The sequence below is a fragment of the Caretta caretta genome, chromosome 7 (assembly GCF_965140235.1).
Source record: "Caretta caretta isolate rCarCar2 chromosome 7, rCarCar1.hap1, whole genome shotgun sequence".
NCBI classification, from domain to species: domain Eukaryota; kingdom Metazoa; phylum Chordata; order Testudines; family Cheloniidae; genus Caretta; species Caretta caretta.
Window position 1 is genome coordinate 39177074 of NC_134212.1, and position 19793 is coordinate 39196866.

At 40.1% G+C, this 19793-nt stretch overlaps 1 protein-coding gene across 7 annotated transcripts in view; it reads right to left on the minus strand.

Annotated features, from left to right (window-relative positions):
* The window catches only part of ATG7 (autophagy related 7), a 266281-nt gene that overhangs the window by 193066 nt on the left and 53422 nt on the right, over positions 1–19793 (minus strand). For all 7 annotated transcript variants that reach the window (XM_048856908.2, XM_048856904.2, XM_048856905.2 and 4 more), the window contains 4 exons: positions 16253–16456; positions 15833–15948; positions 14770–14845; positions 6–86 (listed from right to left, as the gene is read on the minus strand). In XM_048856908.2, coding sequence (XP_048712865.1) covers positions 6–86; positions 14770–14845; positions 15833–15948; positions 16253–16456 — 477 coding nt within the window. The remainder of the gene's footprint in view (positions 1–5; positions 87–14769; positions 14846–15832; positions 15949–16252; positions 16457–19793) is intronic.

Consider the following 19793-nt stretch of genomic DNA (forward strand, 5'->3'; position numbering starts at 1 on the left):
CTTACTTTGGGAGAGCAGGCTGTGCACTTGTCAAATGCAAGGCTGACAGGAAGGACATTATCAAATCTTGATAAAAAACCGCGAATCTGGAAAGAAATAAAATGTACATTCATATCATGTAATTATAGCATGCGTATTATATATATATCTATATATAGCATGTAGAATTCCAAAATTCTAGCTGAGTTAGACATGTTCAGCAAGGGAATGATCATCCTATACCTCTGCAAAATCAGAGGGGTGCTAATTTAATGGCCTCAATAGTCTGTTCTATTAAATCTGTACTGGTACAATATGTGAATTGGTTGATTTTTCTACAGACACATGTAATGGTAGGACAATACAAATGCGATAATATTTAAATATGAACGGAGGCACAGCACCACCTGCAGTTTGAACTTTTTAGTTAATGTTGAGAAAACAGCCAGCCATGTCATAACTTTCTTTTCCTGTGCATTTCCCTACCTTCTCTCTATAAAGACTACAATCTGAAAATGTAAACATTGTGCATTCCCGTACCAAATGGCAGCTGCTGACCTATTTGACATATTAGAAAAGTATAAAGAAAACTAATACACACACAATTTCCAGAGAATTGGTTCTGATAAGATATACACTCTGTACAGACTTTGGGTCAGGGACTGGGTCTTCCAATATGTTTGCAAAAAACTCAACAGAATGACCTGGATGCTGGTTGAGGAACCTTAGCACTATTACAGTACAAATAATTAACACAAGTGTTTTTCCTCTCTCCCCATTTTTTCTTCTCTTTTTTGGTAAATGCAGTTCATTCTTAACGTCATGTTGTACTTGACTAATTGTTAAAGTAATCAACTGCTTGAACACTGGAATTTTTTATACAGAACTAATTTTTTTCTATTATCATCTTAGTTTGCTTTCCCAGATGAAGTTTCCAGGAGAGGCTCAGACCAGGAATACGTTTTTGAACTAAAGTGGATTAAGCATTTAGATGGTCTCTGCTCCAGAGAGCTTACAATCTCTTTATTGTGCGTGTGTAAAGCGCCTAATACAATGGGGTCCTGGTCTGTGACTGGGTGCCACTGCTATACAACTAATACAATAAAATACAATAAAATAATAACTAATTCAATGTTTTAAAGAAGTTCTTATAACATTTTTTATTATAGCTGACCATTGTGCAACATATTCTTCCCCCTCTATACACACACACAAAACAATGCTTGTGAGGCTGCATAAATGTTTACATAATTCCATTATATTTAAATTGCCACAACTATGCTTCAGAGTCTACTTTCTCATTTGTGAAAAATGTCTCATCTCTAGACATTGGATGAAATCTGAGCCCCGTTGTAGATACTGACAACACTCAGTGAAGCCAGAATTTCACCCATTATGTTTTAAAAAGATAACCTTCCGCATGAGATCTGATTATACAATAATGACGTAAATGGAAATGTTAACCTGTCTGCAGATAGTCTGAAACAATAGCTCTCTGAGATGTGAACTATCCTATTCATCTCAGTGGGTATTATTTCTGAAATATGACGACAATTTAAATGTAATTAACCATTTCACTATTGAGCATTTTAGCAGAAACATGCCTATTTGTCATTGATGGATGCAGAGGGGCAGCTAGTTGCTCTCAAAGGTGACCAGCATGGGGATCAGGAAATTCAAGCCCTCATATTCCCAAATTTAAGTCAAATCTGGTCCTGTCCCAAAGGGGGAGGGAAAGAGGAGACCCATCCCTTCTCCAATGCCAAAAGCCTCAGTCTCTCTCATGGGGAAAAGAAAACAAAAAACAGCTTCCACACTTTCTTTATTTCCACTACCAGGTTGTCAAAGCCTCCAGTTTCCCCCAAGACCTTCTGCTATTCACTATCAATATAAAAATCAGCAACCTGCTGAACAGTGAAAATTTAGGACAGCATAGACTAAACTGTTCATTAGCAAAATATAAATCAAAACACAAAGGAGATGCTGCTGTTTGAACCTGACTAGAGAGGTGAGAGAAAGGCATAGAGGGAGTCAGTGCCACATAAATTATGTGGCAGGGGCCACAAAATTAAGTCTAATGTCACAACATGTCCAATAAAAGATACTACCTCACTCACCTTGTCTCTCACTGGATGTTCTGCTTCATACAGAATTGGAAATCAGTTGTTTATATGAAGATCATTCTAATTATTTAGCAGGTTCTACATTGCATTAATATTTATACATTATTATTATTACCTTACCCCACTACCACCTTCGTGTCTCTGATGGTTAGTCCTCCTATAGATGCTTCCAAAATGCTTAGGAGGTACTGACATTATTACTGCTTTTCACCATTATTATGTTGGCCATTTTGTAATTCTGTTATGCTGGGAAACCCATAACACTGCCACAGAGTACACTCAGGTCAGTAGTAATAGATTAATACTAACAGAGAACAGTAAGTAACAGCATCGTTCCAGTGTAAACTACATTGATTTTGCCATGTACTTTGGTAACTACTGTAACAATACAATTAAGTTAGCCATATGTGACAATATAATTACTCACAATCAATAGTTTATCAAAAAAGTGCCTCTCATTGCTCAAATCACCTTTACATCAAACATACGTTGCAACTGAAGGAAGGCCACATTTTTAAGTAACATAAAACATATAGAAAGGTCTGAACTGGAAAACTGGACGGCTTGTACTCATACGACTTTTGTGCAAAAAGCTCTGAACCCAAGAACATTCTTTATCAAGAGGATCCATGCTCTATTATTTTGGTGAAAAGTAACAGTAACAGATGGACAAAATATATTATCCAAACTACAGAAACAATCTAACAGAAGTGAGCAGGTTTGCGGGAGTCAAAATCTGGTCCCACATTCACACCAGTTACTGGATTTTGGGGAGCTACATTAAAAACCAATACAGATAGAATACAGTTCAAACAAAAATAAAAACCTTTCAGACAAAAAAAAGATAAGTTCAACATAAAAATATTGTATTTCATACTGACAGCAGCTGGCCCCAAATGACTGCAGAGCAATTCATTTATGGTATCAATTTCATCAGACTTGCTTAGTCTAGACACTTCACTTTAACAAGAGACTGGCAGAGGTTAACCTGTCTACTAAGCACTGAATCATAATTTCAAAGCCATAACTGCACATTAAATTACATAATGGCTACATCTGATACTTTTTAAACAGTGAACTTTATACAGCTGTAGGAAAATGACATCAGGGCAAGCCAGATATCAGGCAACATACATAACCTATGACAGTTGAATTTGTCCTCAGAGGCTCCTGATTTCAGTTTGTTCTCAGCATCTCCTGGGAACTAACTACAAAAAAAAAAAAAGAGGCACGCCAACCCAGGAGAAGAGCCTAAATGCTTTTCAAAATACCTATTGCAAATGAAGCATAGCTTAAATAGAGCTATTAGCGGTCACAGCAGCAAGCAACCAGCACATAAAAGAATGTACAAGAATAAGCGGGAGCAATGACACCTACTAGAGTAAATCCCTACTCTAAAATAAAAAGAGCAGTCACAATCTGCTATATCAACAATCCTGGGGTAAGAGTATGGCTATGCCTATTCTTAAACCGCTGCTGCAGCTGTGCCGCTGTACCACTTCAGTGTAGCCACTCACTACAGCGATGGGAGGGGTTCTCCCGCTGCTGTAGTTAATCCTCCTCCCTTAGAGGGAGATAGCTAGACTGATAGAACAATTCTTCTGTCAACCTAACCCTGTCTACACTGGGGGATAGATTGGCTTAACTACCTCGCTCAGGGGTATGGATTTTTCACAACCCTGAGCGACAGAGCTGGGTGAACTTACCTTTTTAGTATAAACCTGCACTAAGACTCAACGGGACAGTCCCTCTGCTGGTATAAATTGACAGCTCCATTGCAAAAGCAAGAGCCCAAATAGACACTGAACGCTATGTCTACATTTAAAAGCTACAGTGGTACAACTGCAGTGATACAGCTGTGCTGCTGTAGCACTTCAGTGAAGACACTTAGTACAGCGATGAGAGAGGTTCTCCTGTTGCTGTAGGTAATCCCACCTCCCCCACAGGCAGCAGCTAGGTTGACAGAGAAATTCTTCACTGACCTCTTGCTGTCTACACCAAGGGGTACGTTGGCTTAACTACATCTCTCAAGGGTGAGGATTTTTCACGTTCCTGAGAGACGTAACTATGCTGATGTAACTTTTCAGTGTGGACCAGCCCTTACACTGAGCCTGTACTGTGTCCGTTTGGGTCCTTGTTATTTATGGTCTGTCATGTTCTTTTAGACTACACTCTTATCTGAGAATTACTACAATGGTACATTGTGAGTGGTGGGCAGGGATTAACTCTGGTGTCCTCTTGCCAAAATTATTATAAACACTTAAAAGTTTTATTGACTTTTCCTTTTTTGATATTACAATAAAACAAATTAATTTAACCGCAGGACCCTGGGTTCAAGTTGTTACTTTAATGATCTGACACAGGCTCACAAATGCAGATCAGGAAGGAATGATTTTTTCTCCCGAACCCTCTCTCTTATCGCCCATTTTGTTTCCTTCTCCTATTTTTTCTATGGTATTCCTTATTTCTGCACCTCTCTCTCACCTATGGCCTCATGCACAAAGCAATCACCCTCTCTTCTTTCAAACCCCTTCTTCCAAGGATCAAACCTAAGTTAACTAAGAAAGAAACGTGTCATGCACTGATCATAAAATTATATTTAAAACCCATAATAACCTATACAACAGGACCATGCTCTGGGTTTATTTGTCTATCCACTTAGATCACATGGCCCTTGTAGCAGGGACTACCTCCTCTTCTGTGTTTTGAACAAACAAATAAGAATACTACAAATAAATTCAGATCTTATGCGGAGATTATTCTGAACTCACCCTCTTATGATAGAGAGTCTCCAAACTCAGGGTACTCATGCAGTCTGTGGCCATATTCTGCCTTCAGATGTACGTTGATGGATTTCCTCTGAAGGCAGAAGGTGGTCCTATCAGTATTTTCAGTTTTAAGGAGAATATTTCAATCTCAGTTCTGAACTGCGTTGCTTATTATTTCAATTAACCACTTGGTGGCACTGACATACAATATCTGAATTTATATATAGGCAAGTAACTACATTAACTTGCTACTTTTATTTTCTATTAAAAATAGATACATATCAAATATTCTTTTCTTGTATTAAGCCTAATTTTTATTACATTGTCAGCTTTGATTTATGCAAGCAGCCAGACTTTACACATGAATGGTGTGGAACTGAGCATAATTGAAAATCAGGTCACAGAAGTCTCAAATTGGGCACCCAAAAACTGAGGACTACACTCCAATCCTCTTAGTCAAACTGAAAGAGAAGTTACTCACTCTGCTCACTAAATGTAATTTTTCAAAATGTGTCTCCCTATGGGTGCTCCATTTCAGGTGTGTGCACATGACTCATGCACCTCTGGTTGGAGCTTGTCATTTGCAATGTCTGTTCAGCCCACGCATGCACTGTTGATATCCTTGTGCCCTGCACTGAGGATATATCAAGCTGCACAAATGAACCACCCTCTGCTCCCTCTCCACCGCAGAGTCTCAGAAGGAAACTCTGAAGCAGAGGGAAAGGAGGCGGGTAATGGAGCACCCATAGGGGGACACATTTCAAACAACTACAGTGACTGCACAGGGTGAGTAACCTCTTTCTTATTCAAGTAATGATTCTGAGTGCTCCACTTCAGATGGCTCCTGAGCAGTATCCCACATAAACAGGAGGGAACTTTGGAATCAAGTCCAGAACTGCATTGCAAACTGCCAAAATCAGATCTATAGGCGCTGACTAGAATATAGTGTCTGGAGACCTATGTACCAATGACCATTTAACAGCTCTGCAGATCTCAGATACTGGAACATTCTCAAGTAGAGCTACAGATGTAAACTGCGACTTTGTAGAGTGAGCGAACACACCAGAGGGGGGTGGAATGCTCGCACCACCGTAACAAGCAATAATACATTCAGAAATTCATTTTGATAGTCTTTGGGTAGGAACCACAGAACCTTTAGATCTGCAAATGCAACTAACAGTCTAAGAGATTTCTGAAATGATTTAGTCCTACATAGGTAGAAGGCTAAACACCCTCCTGACATCTAGAGTATGGAAAGCAGTCTCCAGATTGGAATTATGTGGTTTTGGAAAGAAAACTGGTAGGTAAATTATCTGAATCAGATGAAACTCAGAAGACACCTTAGGAAGGAACTTGGGGTGTGGCTGTAAGGAAACCTTGTCCTTGTAGAATATTGTATAAGAGGGGCCTGCCATTAAGGCCCCAATTTCTCTGACTCTTCGGCTGATGTAATAGCCATTAAGAAGGCTGTCTTCACAGACAAATTCAGTGAGGAGAAGGTTGCCATTGGTTCAAAGGAAGGTTTCATGAGATTTTTTTAAGAACTAAATTAAGGTCCCAAACTAGAGAGTGGACTTTCACCTGTGAAAAAAGATTTTCACAAACCTTAGAGTTGTAGTGTGAGCTAACAGCAAGAACCCCTCAACTGTGGTATGCAAAATTTTTAATGAACCTTAAGAGAACTGACAGTCCCATTTTCATTAGTTGCAGCATGTATTCCAGAATAACTGGAAGTGAGGCAGATTTGGAAACAACTCCCTGCAGTTTGCATCAGTGACTAAATCTTCTCCACTTTTGAAGGTCAATATTTCTGGTAGAATTTTTCCTACTATTTAGTAATATATGTTGTACCTCTATAGAACAGGCTGACTCTAATCCTATGAACCATCAAGGAGCCAAGCCTTAAGGTGAAAAATTCTCAGATTGGGATGCAGCAGTCGACTGGTGTCCTGGGAGAGGAGCTGAGGAGTGACTGGAAGACTTACCGCTGGACAAAGAGCTAGGTGAAACTGAAAAAAACCATGCCTGCTTCAACCACATTGGCGCTATTGGGATAACTCTGGACTTGTCCTGTCTGATTTTGTTCATTCCGAGGATCAAAGGCTTCGGAGAAAACATGTAAAACAGTTTCTTCATCCAAGGAAGGCATTCCCCAAGGAATTGTGACCTAAATGCCCCACTCCCTCTTGAACAGAATAGATAGCATTTTGTATGAGAGGCAGAAAATGAAAGCAGGCATTTCTGATCACTCTGAGCTTCAACCGATTGAAATGGATGGTGGTTTCTTGGGGTGCCCATCTGCACTGTACCTTGAGCGCATCAAGGTGTGCTCCCACCCATTCTAAAAGAGATGCATCTATCGTTACGGTTACCACCACTTGAAGGAAGGGAACTCCTGAACTTACACTGCGATGAACCTTCCACCAGCCTAGGGAGTATCTCACATGCTGAGGCACTGATGCCTGTTTGTGCAGTTGTCTCTTTTTGGTGAGTACACTGACCTGAGCCATCCCTGGAAACAATGGAGACATAATCTCACATTTTCTGTCATAAAAGTGCAAACTGCCATGTGACCTAGAAGTCAAAGACTGTTTCTGATGAAGTCTGAGGGCTTCCTTCATAGTTATGACAAGGTCTGATAGTGTCATGAACCTGTCCATGGGAAGGAAGACCTTGGATGCCAAGGAATCCAGGGATGCCCCTATAAATTGTATGTTCTACATGGGAGTCAGTGTCAATTTCCCCCCATTCAACTGAAGACCCAAGTCCAAGAACAGAGAACGTGCTGTCCACATGGCAATCAACACCTCTTGGCACAACCAATCCTTGAACAGTCTATCAACAAGGTACAGGAATACCATGACTGCCTGATGATGCAAGTAGGCAGCCACTACCAACAGAACTTTTGAAAACACAATTGAGCCAAGGAAAGTCCAGATGAGAGTACCCAGTACTGAAAGTGATCCCAGCCTATGACAAAACAAGGGAATCTTCTGTGGAATGGTTGTATTTTATGTGGAAGTATGTGTCTTGAGGGTCAAGGGCTGAAAACCAATCCCCTGAATTTAGAGACAGAATAATAGCTGTCAGTCACCATCCTGAACTTTTGAGACCTCAAAAATTTGTTTAAGAGTCTTAGACCTAAGATTGGTCTTCACCCTCAGTTTTTCTTTGGCATAAGGAAGTACCTTGAGTAGAAGTCCTTTCCTTTGTGCTGAACGGGAACCGGCTCTATTACTCCAATACAAAGAAGGGTGTTTATTTCCTGTCTTAGTAAGAACTTATGAGAGGGGTCTCTGAAGAGGGACAGGGCAGGCAAATGAGGGAGGGAGGTAAAATGGATGATGTAGCCCAGTGATATTTCCAGCACACATTTGACCTGAGGTGGTATGCTCCCATGTTTGTCAGGAATGGAAAAGTCAGTCTCCAGTGGGAGGAGGAGGCCAACAATTGCAGCTGACAAACTGAAGAGATGAGAGGGCTCAAACCCTTAACCATCCTGTCAAAACTGGTGCTTCAAAAAGATGAAGCATGCTGCAAACTTGTGTCAGGTGGATTAGAGAATTTCTCCAGAACCTGTGCGTCTTTCTAGGAGGTACTATTGGTCTCTGAAACCCAGACCATTGCACCAGGTGGGATCTTTGGGCTGTTTGTAATCTACTGTTTGTTCACAGGAGTGTAGTGGCCCTGGAATCTTTAACAGTATGCAACAATTCGTCAGTATTCTCTGCAAACAACTTCAGTCCATCAAATGGGAAATCCTCTACCGTATTCCAGATGTCTCTGGGGAAATCAGACAACTGGAGCCAGGATGCCCCCATGCATTACCATTACTGCTGCATCCAAAGCCACCTGGAGAGATGGTCTGGCCAGTAACCATCCCTCAGCTATAGCAGCCTGAAATGGTTCCTTTTGGTCTGGAGTGAGGTTTTGAATTAAAGAACCAAATTTTTGCATAATTTGTAAAGTTGTATTTGGCCATCAGCACCTGATAATTTGTTATGTGGAAATGTAGGGTTGCAGATGAATAAGTTTTTGTCCCCAGAAGGTCCAGGTGCTTCTGGTCTCTGTCATATAGGATGGACTGACACCAGTGTTGCTCTATTCATTCACTGAATCAACTACTGGAGAGTTGGGTGGAGTGTGGGAAAAGAGGAACTCAGATGCATTGGTGAGAACATACTACTTGTTACTGGCTCTCTTACACATAGGTGTTACTGTGGACAGTGTGTGCCAAAAGCATTGCACAGGTTCCAGCACAGCCTTACTGATAGGAAGGGCAACTATGGATGGCATTGCAGAGTGAAGAACATCCAATAGCTTGTGTTGAGATTCTTTCACCTCCTCAATAGGTATCTGCAGGGAGTCTGCACATGTTTAATGAGGTCTTGACACTGCCAAAAATCATCAGCCATTGATGGAGGTGGAGGCATCACCGCCTCATCAAGTGATGAGGGGACAAGATGGTAGTCTGAGGGGTAGCTCCTTTGTTTGCCCTAGCCTCCTGATCCTTGAACATTTCCTCCTGTTGAGTGGTGTGCTGGGAAGTGGAATCTTGATTCCTACCTTCTTGATGGGAGAGGGTTGGAGAACTGCTGCCAATTAGCTGCCGAGGGATCCCAATATGAGCATGGAGGACCATATGGGGGAGGGGGTGACATCCAACATTGTTCTCACCAAAAGCGATGAGGTCCCTGGACATGAGGTCCCACACTGCTGTCCTGGGCAACGCAGTATGGGGAGGAGGCGAGCAGCCCTCAGCGGTGAAAGAACAGGTTAAGGACTATTTAGAAAAGCTGGACATGTACAAGTCCACGGGTCCAGATCTAATGCGTCCGAGGGTGCTGAGGGAATTGGTTGGTGTGATTGCAGAGCCACTGGCCATTATCTTTGAAAACTCGTGGCGATCAGGGGGAGGTCCCAGACGATTGGAACAAGGCAATTATAGTGCCCATCTTTAGAAAAGGGAAGGAGGAGAACCTGGGGAATTACAGCCTCACCTCAGTCCCTGGAAAAGTCATGGAGCAGGTCCTCAAGGAAACCATTTTAAAGCACTTGGAGGAGAGGAAAGTGATCAGGAACAGTCAACATGGATTCACCAAGGGCAAGTCATGCCTGATCAACCTGATTCCCTTCTATGATGAGATAACTGGCTCCGTGGATATGGGAAAGCGTGGACGTGATATATCTTGACTGTAGCAAAGATTTTGATACAGTCTCCCACAGTATTCTTGCCAGCAAGTATGGATTGGATGAATGGACTATAAAGTGGCTAGAAAGTTGGCTAGATTGTTGGGCTCAATGGGTAGTGATCAACGGCTTGATGTATAGTTGGCAGCTGGCATCAAGCAGAGTGTCCCAGGGGTCGGTTTTGTTCAACATCTTTATTAATGATCTGGATAATGGGATAGATTTCACCTTCAGCAAGTTCGCGGATGACACTAAGCTGGGGGGAGAGGTAGATATGCTGGAGGGTAGGGACAAGGTCCAGAGTGACCTAGACAAATTGGAGAATTGGGCCAAAAGAAATCTGAGAGGTTCAACAAGGACAAGTGCAGAGTCCTGCACTTAGGATGAAAGAATCCCATGCACCGCTACAGGCTGGGGACCTACTTGCTAAGCAGCAGTTCTGCAGAAAAGGACCTGGGGATTACAGTGGATGCGAAGCTGGATATGAGTCAGCAGTGTCCCCTTGTTGCCAGGAAGGCTAACAGTATATTGGGCTGCATTAGTAGAGCACTGCCAGCAGATCGAGGGAATTGATTATTTCCCTCTATTTGACACTGGTGAGGCCACATCTGGAATATTGCATCCAGTTTTGGTCCCCCCACTGGAAGAGATGTGGACAAATTGAAGAGAGTCCAGCGGAGGGCAATGAAAATCATCAGGGGGGTGGGGCACATGATTTATGAGGAGAGGCTGAGGGAACTGAGCTTGTTTAGTCTGAAGAAGAGAAGAGTGAGGAGGGATTTGACAGCAGCCTTCAACTACCTGAAGGGGGTTTCCAAAGAGGATGGAGCTTGGCTGTCCTCAGTGGTGGCAGATGACAGAACAAGGAGTAATGGTCTCAAGTTGCAGTGGGGGAGGTCTAGGTTGTATATTAGGAAAAACTATTTTACTAGGAGGGTGATGAAGCACTGGAATGGGTTACCTAGGGAGGTGGTGGAATCTCCATCCTTAGAGATCTTTAAGGCCTGGCTTGACAAAGCCCTGGCTGGGATGATTTAGTGGGTGTTGGTCCTACTTTGAACAGGAGGTTGGACTAGATGACCTCCTGAGGTCTCTTCCAACCCTAATCTTCTATGATTCTCCCTGTCTCTTCAAGAAAGGGGGTTCCTGTATGGGTATGCAGGAGAGGCCTGAACAGAGGTTGATGATAATGAAAAGGGAGATGAGTTAGACATTACTGAAGATGTATAATGGTCTGGAGACCAAACGGTTCTTCATACCAGGAGACCATCCGTACTTAGAAGCAATGGAGACTCTGGCTCAGCAATCACAATGGATCCTTCGGGTACCTAAAGTCTTGCAGTACCAAGCAGAGTTGTGCTACCAAGTCGAGTCGCAGCACTAAGTGAGGTTGTGGTTCTTGTGGTCTGACTCTGAAGTGGAGCAAAGGCAGTAGTCCATCATTAACAGTCACAGCTTGGCTCCTCTATGCCCTGGATTTGAAGACTAAACAGAAATTACATTTCTGTGGGATAAGAAACTCCCCTTGGCAGTGAATGCACTTAGCATGTCCGTTACTGACTGGGCTACCCTCTCTACCCATAATGCAGTATTTAAACCTGCTGAACTAGGCATGCCACTCTCAGGGAGGATCTACTGGGAGGAAATAAAATAATCTTCCAAATAACCAGTAACTAACTACTACTAACGAAAAAATAAAATATACCAAGCTAGACTGCAGCCAGCAAATAGCGAAAGCACGCACAATGCAGACATGCTAAGACCTGTCTCAGGCAGAGATGGCTGAAAAGGAACTGAGGACACTTCACCTGTGCAGTCTGATATAGCCTTGGTGAGGGTCATGAGAATATCAGCAGTGCATGTGCGGGCTGAACGGACACCGCTAGTGAAAATCTCCGATCAAAGGTGTGTGTGACACTACTCTAAGAATAATAATGCCTTACGCTATGAGCAGTTCTATTGCCATCAGAATTGAGACTATTCATGAAGTAAGTTTCTATTTGATGCAAGTAACAATCAGAATTTGGGACTGAAGCACCCAAAATTAGAGAAAATTGTTTGAAAAATGAAGCCAAGATGTCCTTAAAAGCCACAGGAAAAAGTATAACTAGGGAAGAAGAAAAAAGAGATGCAGCAATGTTATAAGAAATACCAACTAAAATGTTCCTAATGAGAAATTAGACTGGGAAACTAAGGCAGTTCCTTCCTTTTATACTAAAGGAATATGGTATGGGCAAAGGGGGCAAAATGATAGGATTACATCTCCTTAACCAACAGGGAACTCTTTGTCCAAACACAGGGAGACAGGGTGAGAAAGAAAATGCTGACCTTGCATGAAGACATTGCAACACAGCTAACTATTATATGTGCAAATGTCTCTTGTAATAAACAGGATTTCTGACCACTTTGTAAAAAATAGTTTTACAAGACACAAAAACAGTAGCTTGACTTAATGCATTTCCTCCTTTGGAAGGGAGACAAAAATCCTAAAATTTGCAATAACGCTAGCAAGTAACTACACAAATACTGCTACCATACTTTCCCCACATACGGTTGCATATTCACTGGGCTTAAAGAAGGTAAAACAAAGGAGTGGCCAATAAAGTAATTCTTTAGACACTAAAAATCAGAAAAAAGTATCCAGTGAAATGAGTGAATGGCTGGACAGTTGCATTGCTCAAAGAGATAAGCAATACACAATAGGATTAGTTGCCATAGTACTTAGAAAACCTAGATTCCTTTATTTTGACATTTGACACCCAATGAAGAAACTTTTGCTTAACAGTATCTGGATGGAAAAGACAAATTTAACATAAAATGTAGAAGCAAAACATGTCTCACACAAGAACAATAACTAAATTAAGGTTTTCCTCAGTCTCAAGTCTAATATTTTATGAAGAGCATATCTTAAGAATACAGTTCAGTAAAGGACAAAGAGGCAAATGAATACATGCAAGGTTTGCAACACAAACTATGGGCTACTTACAGGATATATATACACAATTTTTATTTACAGAAAGTATAGGGAATGGGAAATATTATTTTTGACCTACATGAATGGCTGGAGAATACCCGCAGGAACAGCAAGTTTCATGCAGAATACAGCATTAGTGACAAACAAGAAAAATTTCAATCTTCTTTGCATCCAAACATGGAAGGCAGTGAACAGGAAATTATTTTCATATTAATACTGATTCGGTATTCTTTATTTAAGAGAAGGTGGAAATGTAATTTTGTTTTACAGAGTACACCAGCATAAGATTGATATTTTGATACATATAGTCACAAGTGTAAGGTTAAAACTCATACACAATGAAGTCAGAGCAAATCTATTACTATTTATTGAAGATTTAACCTTCAAAAATGGTGGTCACTGTTAAACACATTCCCTCTCCTCCCATCTTCAACTAAATACTGTTTTCACCATATTATCCCGTTTCTCTTAGAAGGAGATATATCCACAATATTACAAAGAGAAATCTTTCTGAATAAAAGGCAGGACTTTTTAACTAAGAAAGCAAATATTTGTGAGTATATATGTTTTCATGTTGGAAACGAATGCCTTGATCATAAAGAGAATGAGGTTTTGCTTTGGCTTTTATTTCTCCTTATCATCTCAAAATGAAAACAATCCCCTCTGGATAAATGTAGAAATCTTTATTTGCACTCAGTTCAGATAATATGCATGCTGTGCTAGGAGACAGATACAAAAACATCCCTGGAGAAAGTGAGTTGTTTCAATTCATCTCCTAAAACTCCACAACTATCAAACAGGAAGTATGGATATTTTTATCACTTAAAATATATAAACTGAACTGAATATGTACTTTTATAAAGATCATTCCCTTTAATTATTTGGATGTTAAACAAACCAATCACCAATCATTTTACCTTCTCTTTCTGGGACATTAAACTAAAGTCCAGTCTGATTTTACAATTTACAAAGACCCCCAAATGCCACTGAAATACATGATCTAACCCTTTATTAATGTCATTCAGGATACCACACAACCTCAATTAGCCAAAATTCTCAGAAGGACACTGGGAACAGTTGAACAAACAGGATTTTGTACAAAAGAGGAAACTAGGCTGTCACGTTGGAAATGCTGTGCTTTAAGTCCCCAGCACTGCATCACAGTCAAGAGGGGTTGTAGGCCAGCTTGGTAGACTAATGGCCAGTTTGGTAGAGTGGTATCAAGCTTTACAAAGGATTGGACTATGGGTCCCAAGCCCTAAAATGCAATAAGTGAAGATCGAGATGATTTCTCTATATGCAATAGAGCCTACAGGACACTACTGAGGAATTTATAATAATGGAGTTTGTGTTAAGTAGAAAACAATTGAAGGTGGTTACTCCACATATACTCAAATATTCTGAAGAACATGATAGTAAGTGAAATATTATATGCCTGATTCTGGGCCGCAGCTGAGCTATGTTCAAGACTGCTTTACTTTATGCTGGCTACCCAGGGCCATCCCTCCTTTCCCTGAAGGCAGTCCTGGCAGCTAGGGATTGTTGGGTCAAAGACACAAGACTCCTCCACACAGATCCAAACAGCACAAAGCAGCCAGAATGCTTTGGGCCATATATCTCCTTATTCAGTTAGGATACCTCATTTTGCACATTTATGTCATGTTTTTATCAAGACACAAAATAAGTCCCCACACCTACATGTATCAAGAAGCTTATTTATTCCTAGCTCACTGACCTGATGAGGCACAAGCCCAAGAGAGGTAGGTGGTTCACTCATTCTGTCATCACTGCTGCTAGCAACAGCATAACCACTGGCAAAAATCAAAGAAAGAAAATTAGAACAAAAGACTAAGCCTAAGGCTGGTGGAAAATCATCTTCTGAAATGTCTGACAGAAAATGACATACATATTCACAAAACATTTTTGTTAAAAACCAAAACATTCCAGTTTTAAACCTGAAAACCTAAAAAATTGCAGAAAACTGTTGACCAGGAGAGAAAAATTCATTTGTGTTAATATTTTTCATGGGGGAAAAAACATCATTTCCTTTCCAGCTCTAAGACATTTCCTTCCATAACCAGCTTACGCTTTAGAACCTTGATCTTGCAAGGGAACCCACTTGGAAGGTCCCTATCAGACTCACCACAGGCCTGCAAGGATCCCTTTCCAGCATCAAGGCCTCAGAGACATATCACTTACTCAGACCTAAATCATAACTTCCTTTATTTATTTTTCTTTTCATAGATTTTAAGGTCAGATGTGACTATTATGATTAGCTAGCCGGACTTCCTGCATAACACAGGCCAAAGAATTTCACCCAGTGATTTCTGCTTTGAGCCCAATAACTTTTGGGTTAAGCTAAAAAGATCGCAATTTTTTTGGCTTACAATGAAACCCCTGATGGGCTTCATAGCAAATAGTTATGGTAGGTCCTCATTACAAAGAAATATGCAGCTGGAACACTAAGATTATTAGCAACCATTTTTTTCCTACTGCAAATGTTGTGTTTTCAATACTTCTTTTAAAGATAACAAATGCACAAAAGCAATAGGCAAGTCAAATGTCCTCTCTTCAAACAAGAAATTAGCAAATTTTTCTAACCAAAAACCTAACTGTATTATTGTAATAATGAAGTCTGCATTGCATGATATACCTGTATATGTTTATTAATATTCAGAACTTACAGGACTTCTCTAAGTCTACTTAATGTGTAATAAAAAATACCAGAGAGAACTGTTCCTTCCCCAAAATACCTTTTGTCCTATAAACACCACCCTTTCCCCTCAAATATGACTCACCCTTCTGGATGCTGTAAAACTGAAGCCATTAGCTCTACTGCAAGGGCTCCAGCTATCATTGCTAATCCTGGTCGACTGACTGTGCACTGCTGATCCAATGTCCGATCCCTGGTGGACTAAAAAGAAAAGCAATTATATATATATACACATATACACACACACACACACACACTTACTTGAAAGTACTTAGCTACCCCATTATGCAAGACATTTTTTAATACCCATCATTCAATGAATACATTCCTCTGAAACCTACAGGGTGGCAGTATTTCTCTGAATATCAGTAAAAGGGATTTGCTATAAACAAACATCAATTACAGGGACAAATGAGGTTTCATAAAGGGATAATTTTTAATGCAATAAAAACATAAACAACATGCAATGGGTCCATGATAACTATTTGCACAAAGCTCTACTCACATCCCCCGGTGCTACAACATCATTGCAGAAGTAACACCCAAGTTTATAGCCAGGGATGTTTGAAAAGAGCGATGATCCCAGGAGATCAGCAGAGCTGGAGGCATTGTTGGAACATGAATCACCAGACTCCTGCTGCTTTGGTTTCTTTAGTCCATGTCTCATCACAACAAAGGTGTCAAATCCCAACGCAGCATTGATGACCAGCTATAAAAAAAATAAAGAAGAGCACACGTAGCCGAAGAAAAAACAGCTTATATGTTTTGATAATTATAAATAGAATTTTATTACTTACAATAAAATACAAACCACAGTTAAACTGTTAAAGAATGTCAAATTTCTTCATATATTTTCAGAAATACTATCTGGAGTTAGATGAACACATACAAAAATGATCCCATCATCAACATGGACACCAGGTTTAATGAAGCGAGTTGAATTGCTGAGTTTGAGCCCTACAGAAATGCTGTGCTCAGACTTGATGGGGATTGAGTTTTCTGAAAGGGTAAACAATAAACAAGCTTCTCTATAGAAGAAGTTGTGTGTATTTGTGTTCGAAAGACAAAAGGGGAAAAAGGATAAAAAAATACCTCTTCCCCCCCCCCAAATGAGACATTCAGAACATAAATACTGGGTCAAACCAATGGCCCATTTAGTCTAGTATCCTGTCTTCTGACAGTGGCCAATGCCAGATCCTTCAAAGGGAACAAACAAAACAGGGCAATTATCAAGTGATCCATCTAATAATCCACTCGCAGCATCTGGCAGTCAGATGTTTAGGGGTTGCATCCCTGACCACCTTGGCTAATAGCCAGTGATGGTCCTATCCTCTATGAACTTATCTAATTCCTTTTTGAACTCAGTTATAGTTCTGGCCTTCACAACATCCCTCGCAACAAGTTCCACAGGTTGACTGTGCCTTGAGTGAAGAAGTATTTCCTTTTGTTTGTTTTAAACCTGCTGTCTATTAATTTCATTGGCTGACCCCTAGTTAAGACAAATACTTATCTCCAACTTGGAAAGGGCTCTTGTATGACCCAATTGTTTTAAAGTATTTTTTGAGAGCCTGAGTCTTCTGTTTATATCAAACACAAGCATAGATGTTATATTTAAGAAAATGTTTGAAAAGGCATAATTTATGTGTATGTCTGTTTACAAATACAGCAGCCAGCTTCACGTCCCAGATAGTATCAGTAGCCATACATTTGTATACAGGTTTTCAATTTATTGTTTATTTACTTTACGAGAACTTTGGCAGGATTCTTTCACAAACCCATGGCAAAATTAGTTTCTCACTTGTTGAAACAATTGAACTGGATTTAGAAGTGATATAAACTCCATAACAAGGTGATTATCATTAACAGCATGCTAAATGCTGCCTCCCATAGATTCTTCCTGCCTGCCTAGGAGTGGAAAATTCCAGAAGTTTCAATCCTGGTAATTCAATGCTGGAATTTCCTGGTAATTCTTCCATCAGGAGATGGGTTAGTCCTTTCTTCACTGCTTGCATTTCCCAGAGGCACAAGCATACATGACAAGGCTCCTTGCCTGCATGCTGCTACCTAGTGACCGAAACTTTCAGTGGTCTCTGGCCACTGTAGCTCCTACAGGAGCTGCACCAAACTCAGTTGCTGCTGACCCTGGAACTTCTCTCAGATGGACTTCCAGATTTAAAAAAAAAAAAAAAAAAAAAGCAGTGAAAGTCAATTTGCATTAAATTGTTCCTGCTTCCCCACGGGTCCTTTTGTGGAGCAGACACAAAATTCTAGTAGAGTCCTGCCAACTTCCTTAAGGAAACATACCATAGAGGCGGCACTCCTCATATCACTATCTCCAGAACAGACAGACGGCCCTTCACTTAAGGAAGTGGGGAGAATTGGAGCATTTATAAACTAATGTAACATTTATAATAATAGGGCCAGATTTTGATCTACTAAAGTCAGCGGGATTACGGCAGATCTCACTGGTGTGACTAAGACTGAAATCAGGCACAGTAGTTAAACAACATCATTTCTGGCTCCAACTCACATTGTGTTTTCCAATATGCCATTTGTGGTTTTTTTGTTTTGGGGTTTTTTTTTTTGTTTTTTTTTTTTTAACAGTAGATTCAAGCAATACTACTTAGCCCTGGTCTACATGGGGGGATCGATCTAAATTATGCAACTTCAGCTACATGAATAACGTAGCTGAAGTCGATGTACTTAGATCGACTTACCATGGTGCCTTCACCACGGTGAGTCAACTGCTGCTGCTCCCCCGTCGACTCCGCCTGCACCTCTCATGGCGGTGGAGTACAGGAGTCGACAGAAGAGCACTCAGGGGTCGATTTATCATGTCTAGACTAGATGCAATAAAATCGAATCCCTGCTGGATCGATCGCTGCCTGCCAATCGGGTGGGTAGTGTAGACGTACCCTAAGGAACAGTAATTATTTGCAGGATCAGTCTTTCATTTCATTTGAAATACTATTCAGTATTTTCATTTCATTGTGATTTGAAATGTAACTCATTAAACACTCCTATGTGAAAATAGAAATGCAACACAAAGCAATCTGTCATCCAAAAAAGAGAAGTTCTGATGAGCAATACCAGTAATTACCTATTTAAGGCCCTCATTCCTTTAGAGTCAGAAAAGGAACCCAACACTCAGGATACACACAATTCTATTCTCTCCTCAAAGCACATAACAGGGATTTACTTGAGCATGGAACCGAATATCAAAAATAAATATCTACGTGGATATGGGAAAACAACCATTATGCCTGTAATAGGACTGATTATAGGATCAACAACTAGACCAGCAGGTTTCACTAAAAATATGGATGAGACATAGCAGGCTGTAAAGTTAATTGCACAATTAGCATGTTGAAAGGCATACTGTGAAGCCAAGCCAAGTACTGTAATGTTACCAACTCTAGATAGGTAGTTCTAAAAGCAATTAACGGATCTGCAGTATATTATTGTAAACATGTCAGTTATTTAGTGGGATTTGAGCCCTCAGGAAAAGATGGCCAGTGTTAAAACATTCTGTATTTGTATCAGGGTGACATGATTTAAATCAAAGTGATCTGACTCATCAATTTTAATCATGATTTAAACAAACAGGACAGCTTGATTTAAATTGATTTTAATCATGTTTTGCATTTGTACATTGTAGTTATTTTCCTTAAGAAAAAGAGGATCATCATTGGTTGGTAATAAAAAAAACATGTTGATTTACAACAAAATATAGCCTTTACACTAAATTTCATGCTTCTTTATGTTAACTAGGTGCATACTTTATTTAAGCAATTATGTAGCTTAATTTACATTTATTCAGATTCCTATTTTTTACATTTTTATGTTAGAAAATGTTAAATGATACATTTCTTATTTACTAGATGATGATTAATTTTGTTATTCATTATTTGTGCCAAGTTCTGTTCGGATAGAAATTGAATTAGATTAAAAATGCACAAAAAACATTTAAAATGGTTTTTATCAGTTAAATAGAACTACCTTAAATATCCTGGATATAGAAGAAAAGTAATTATCAAAACATGTTT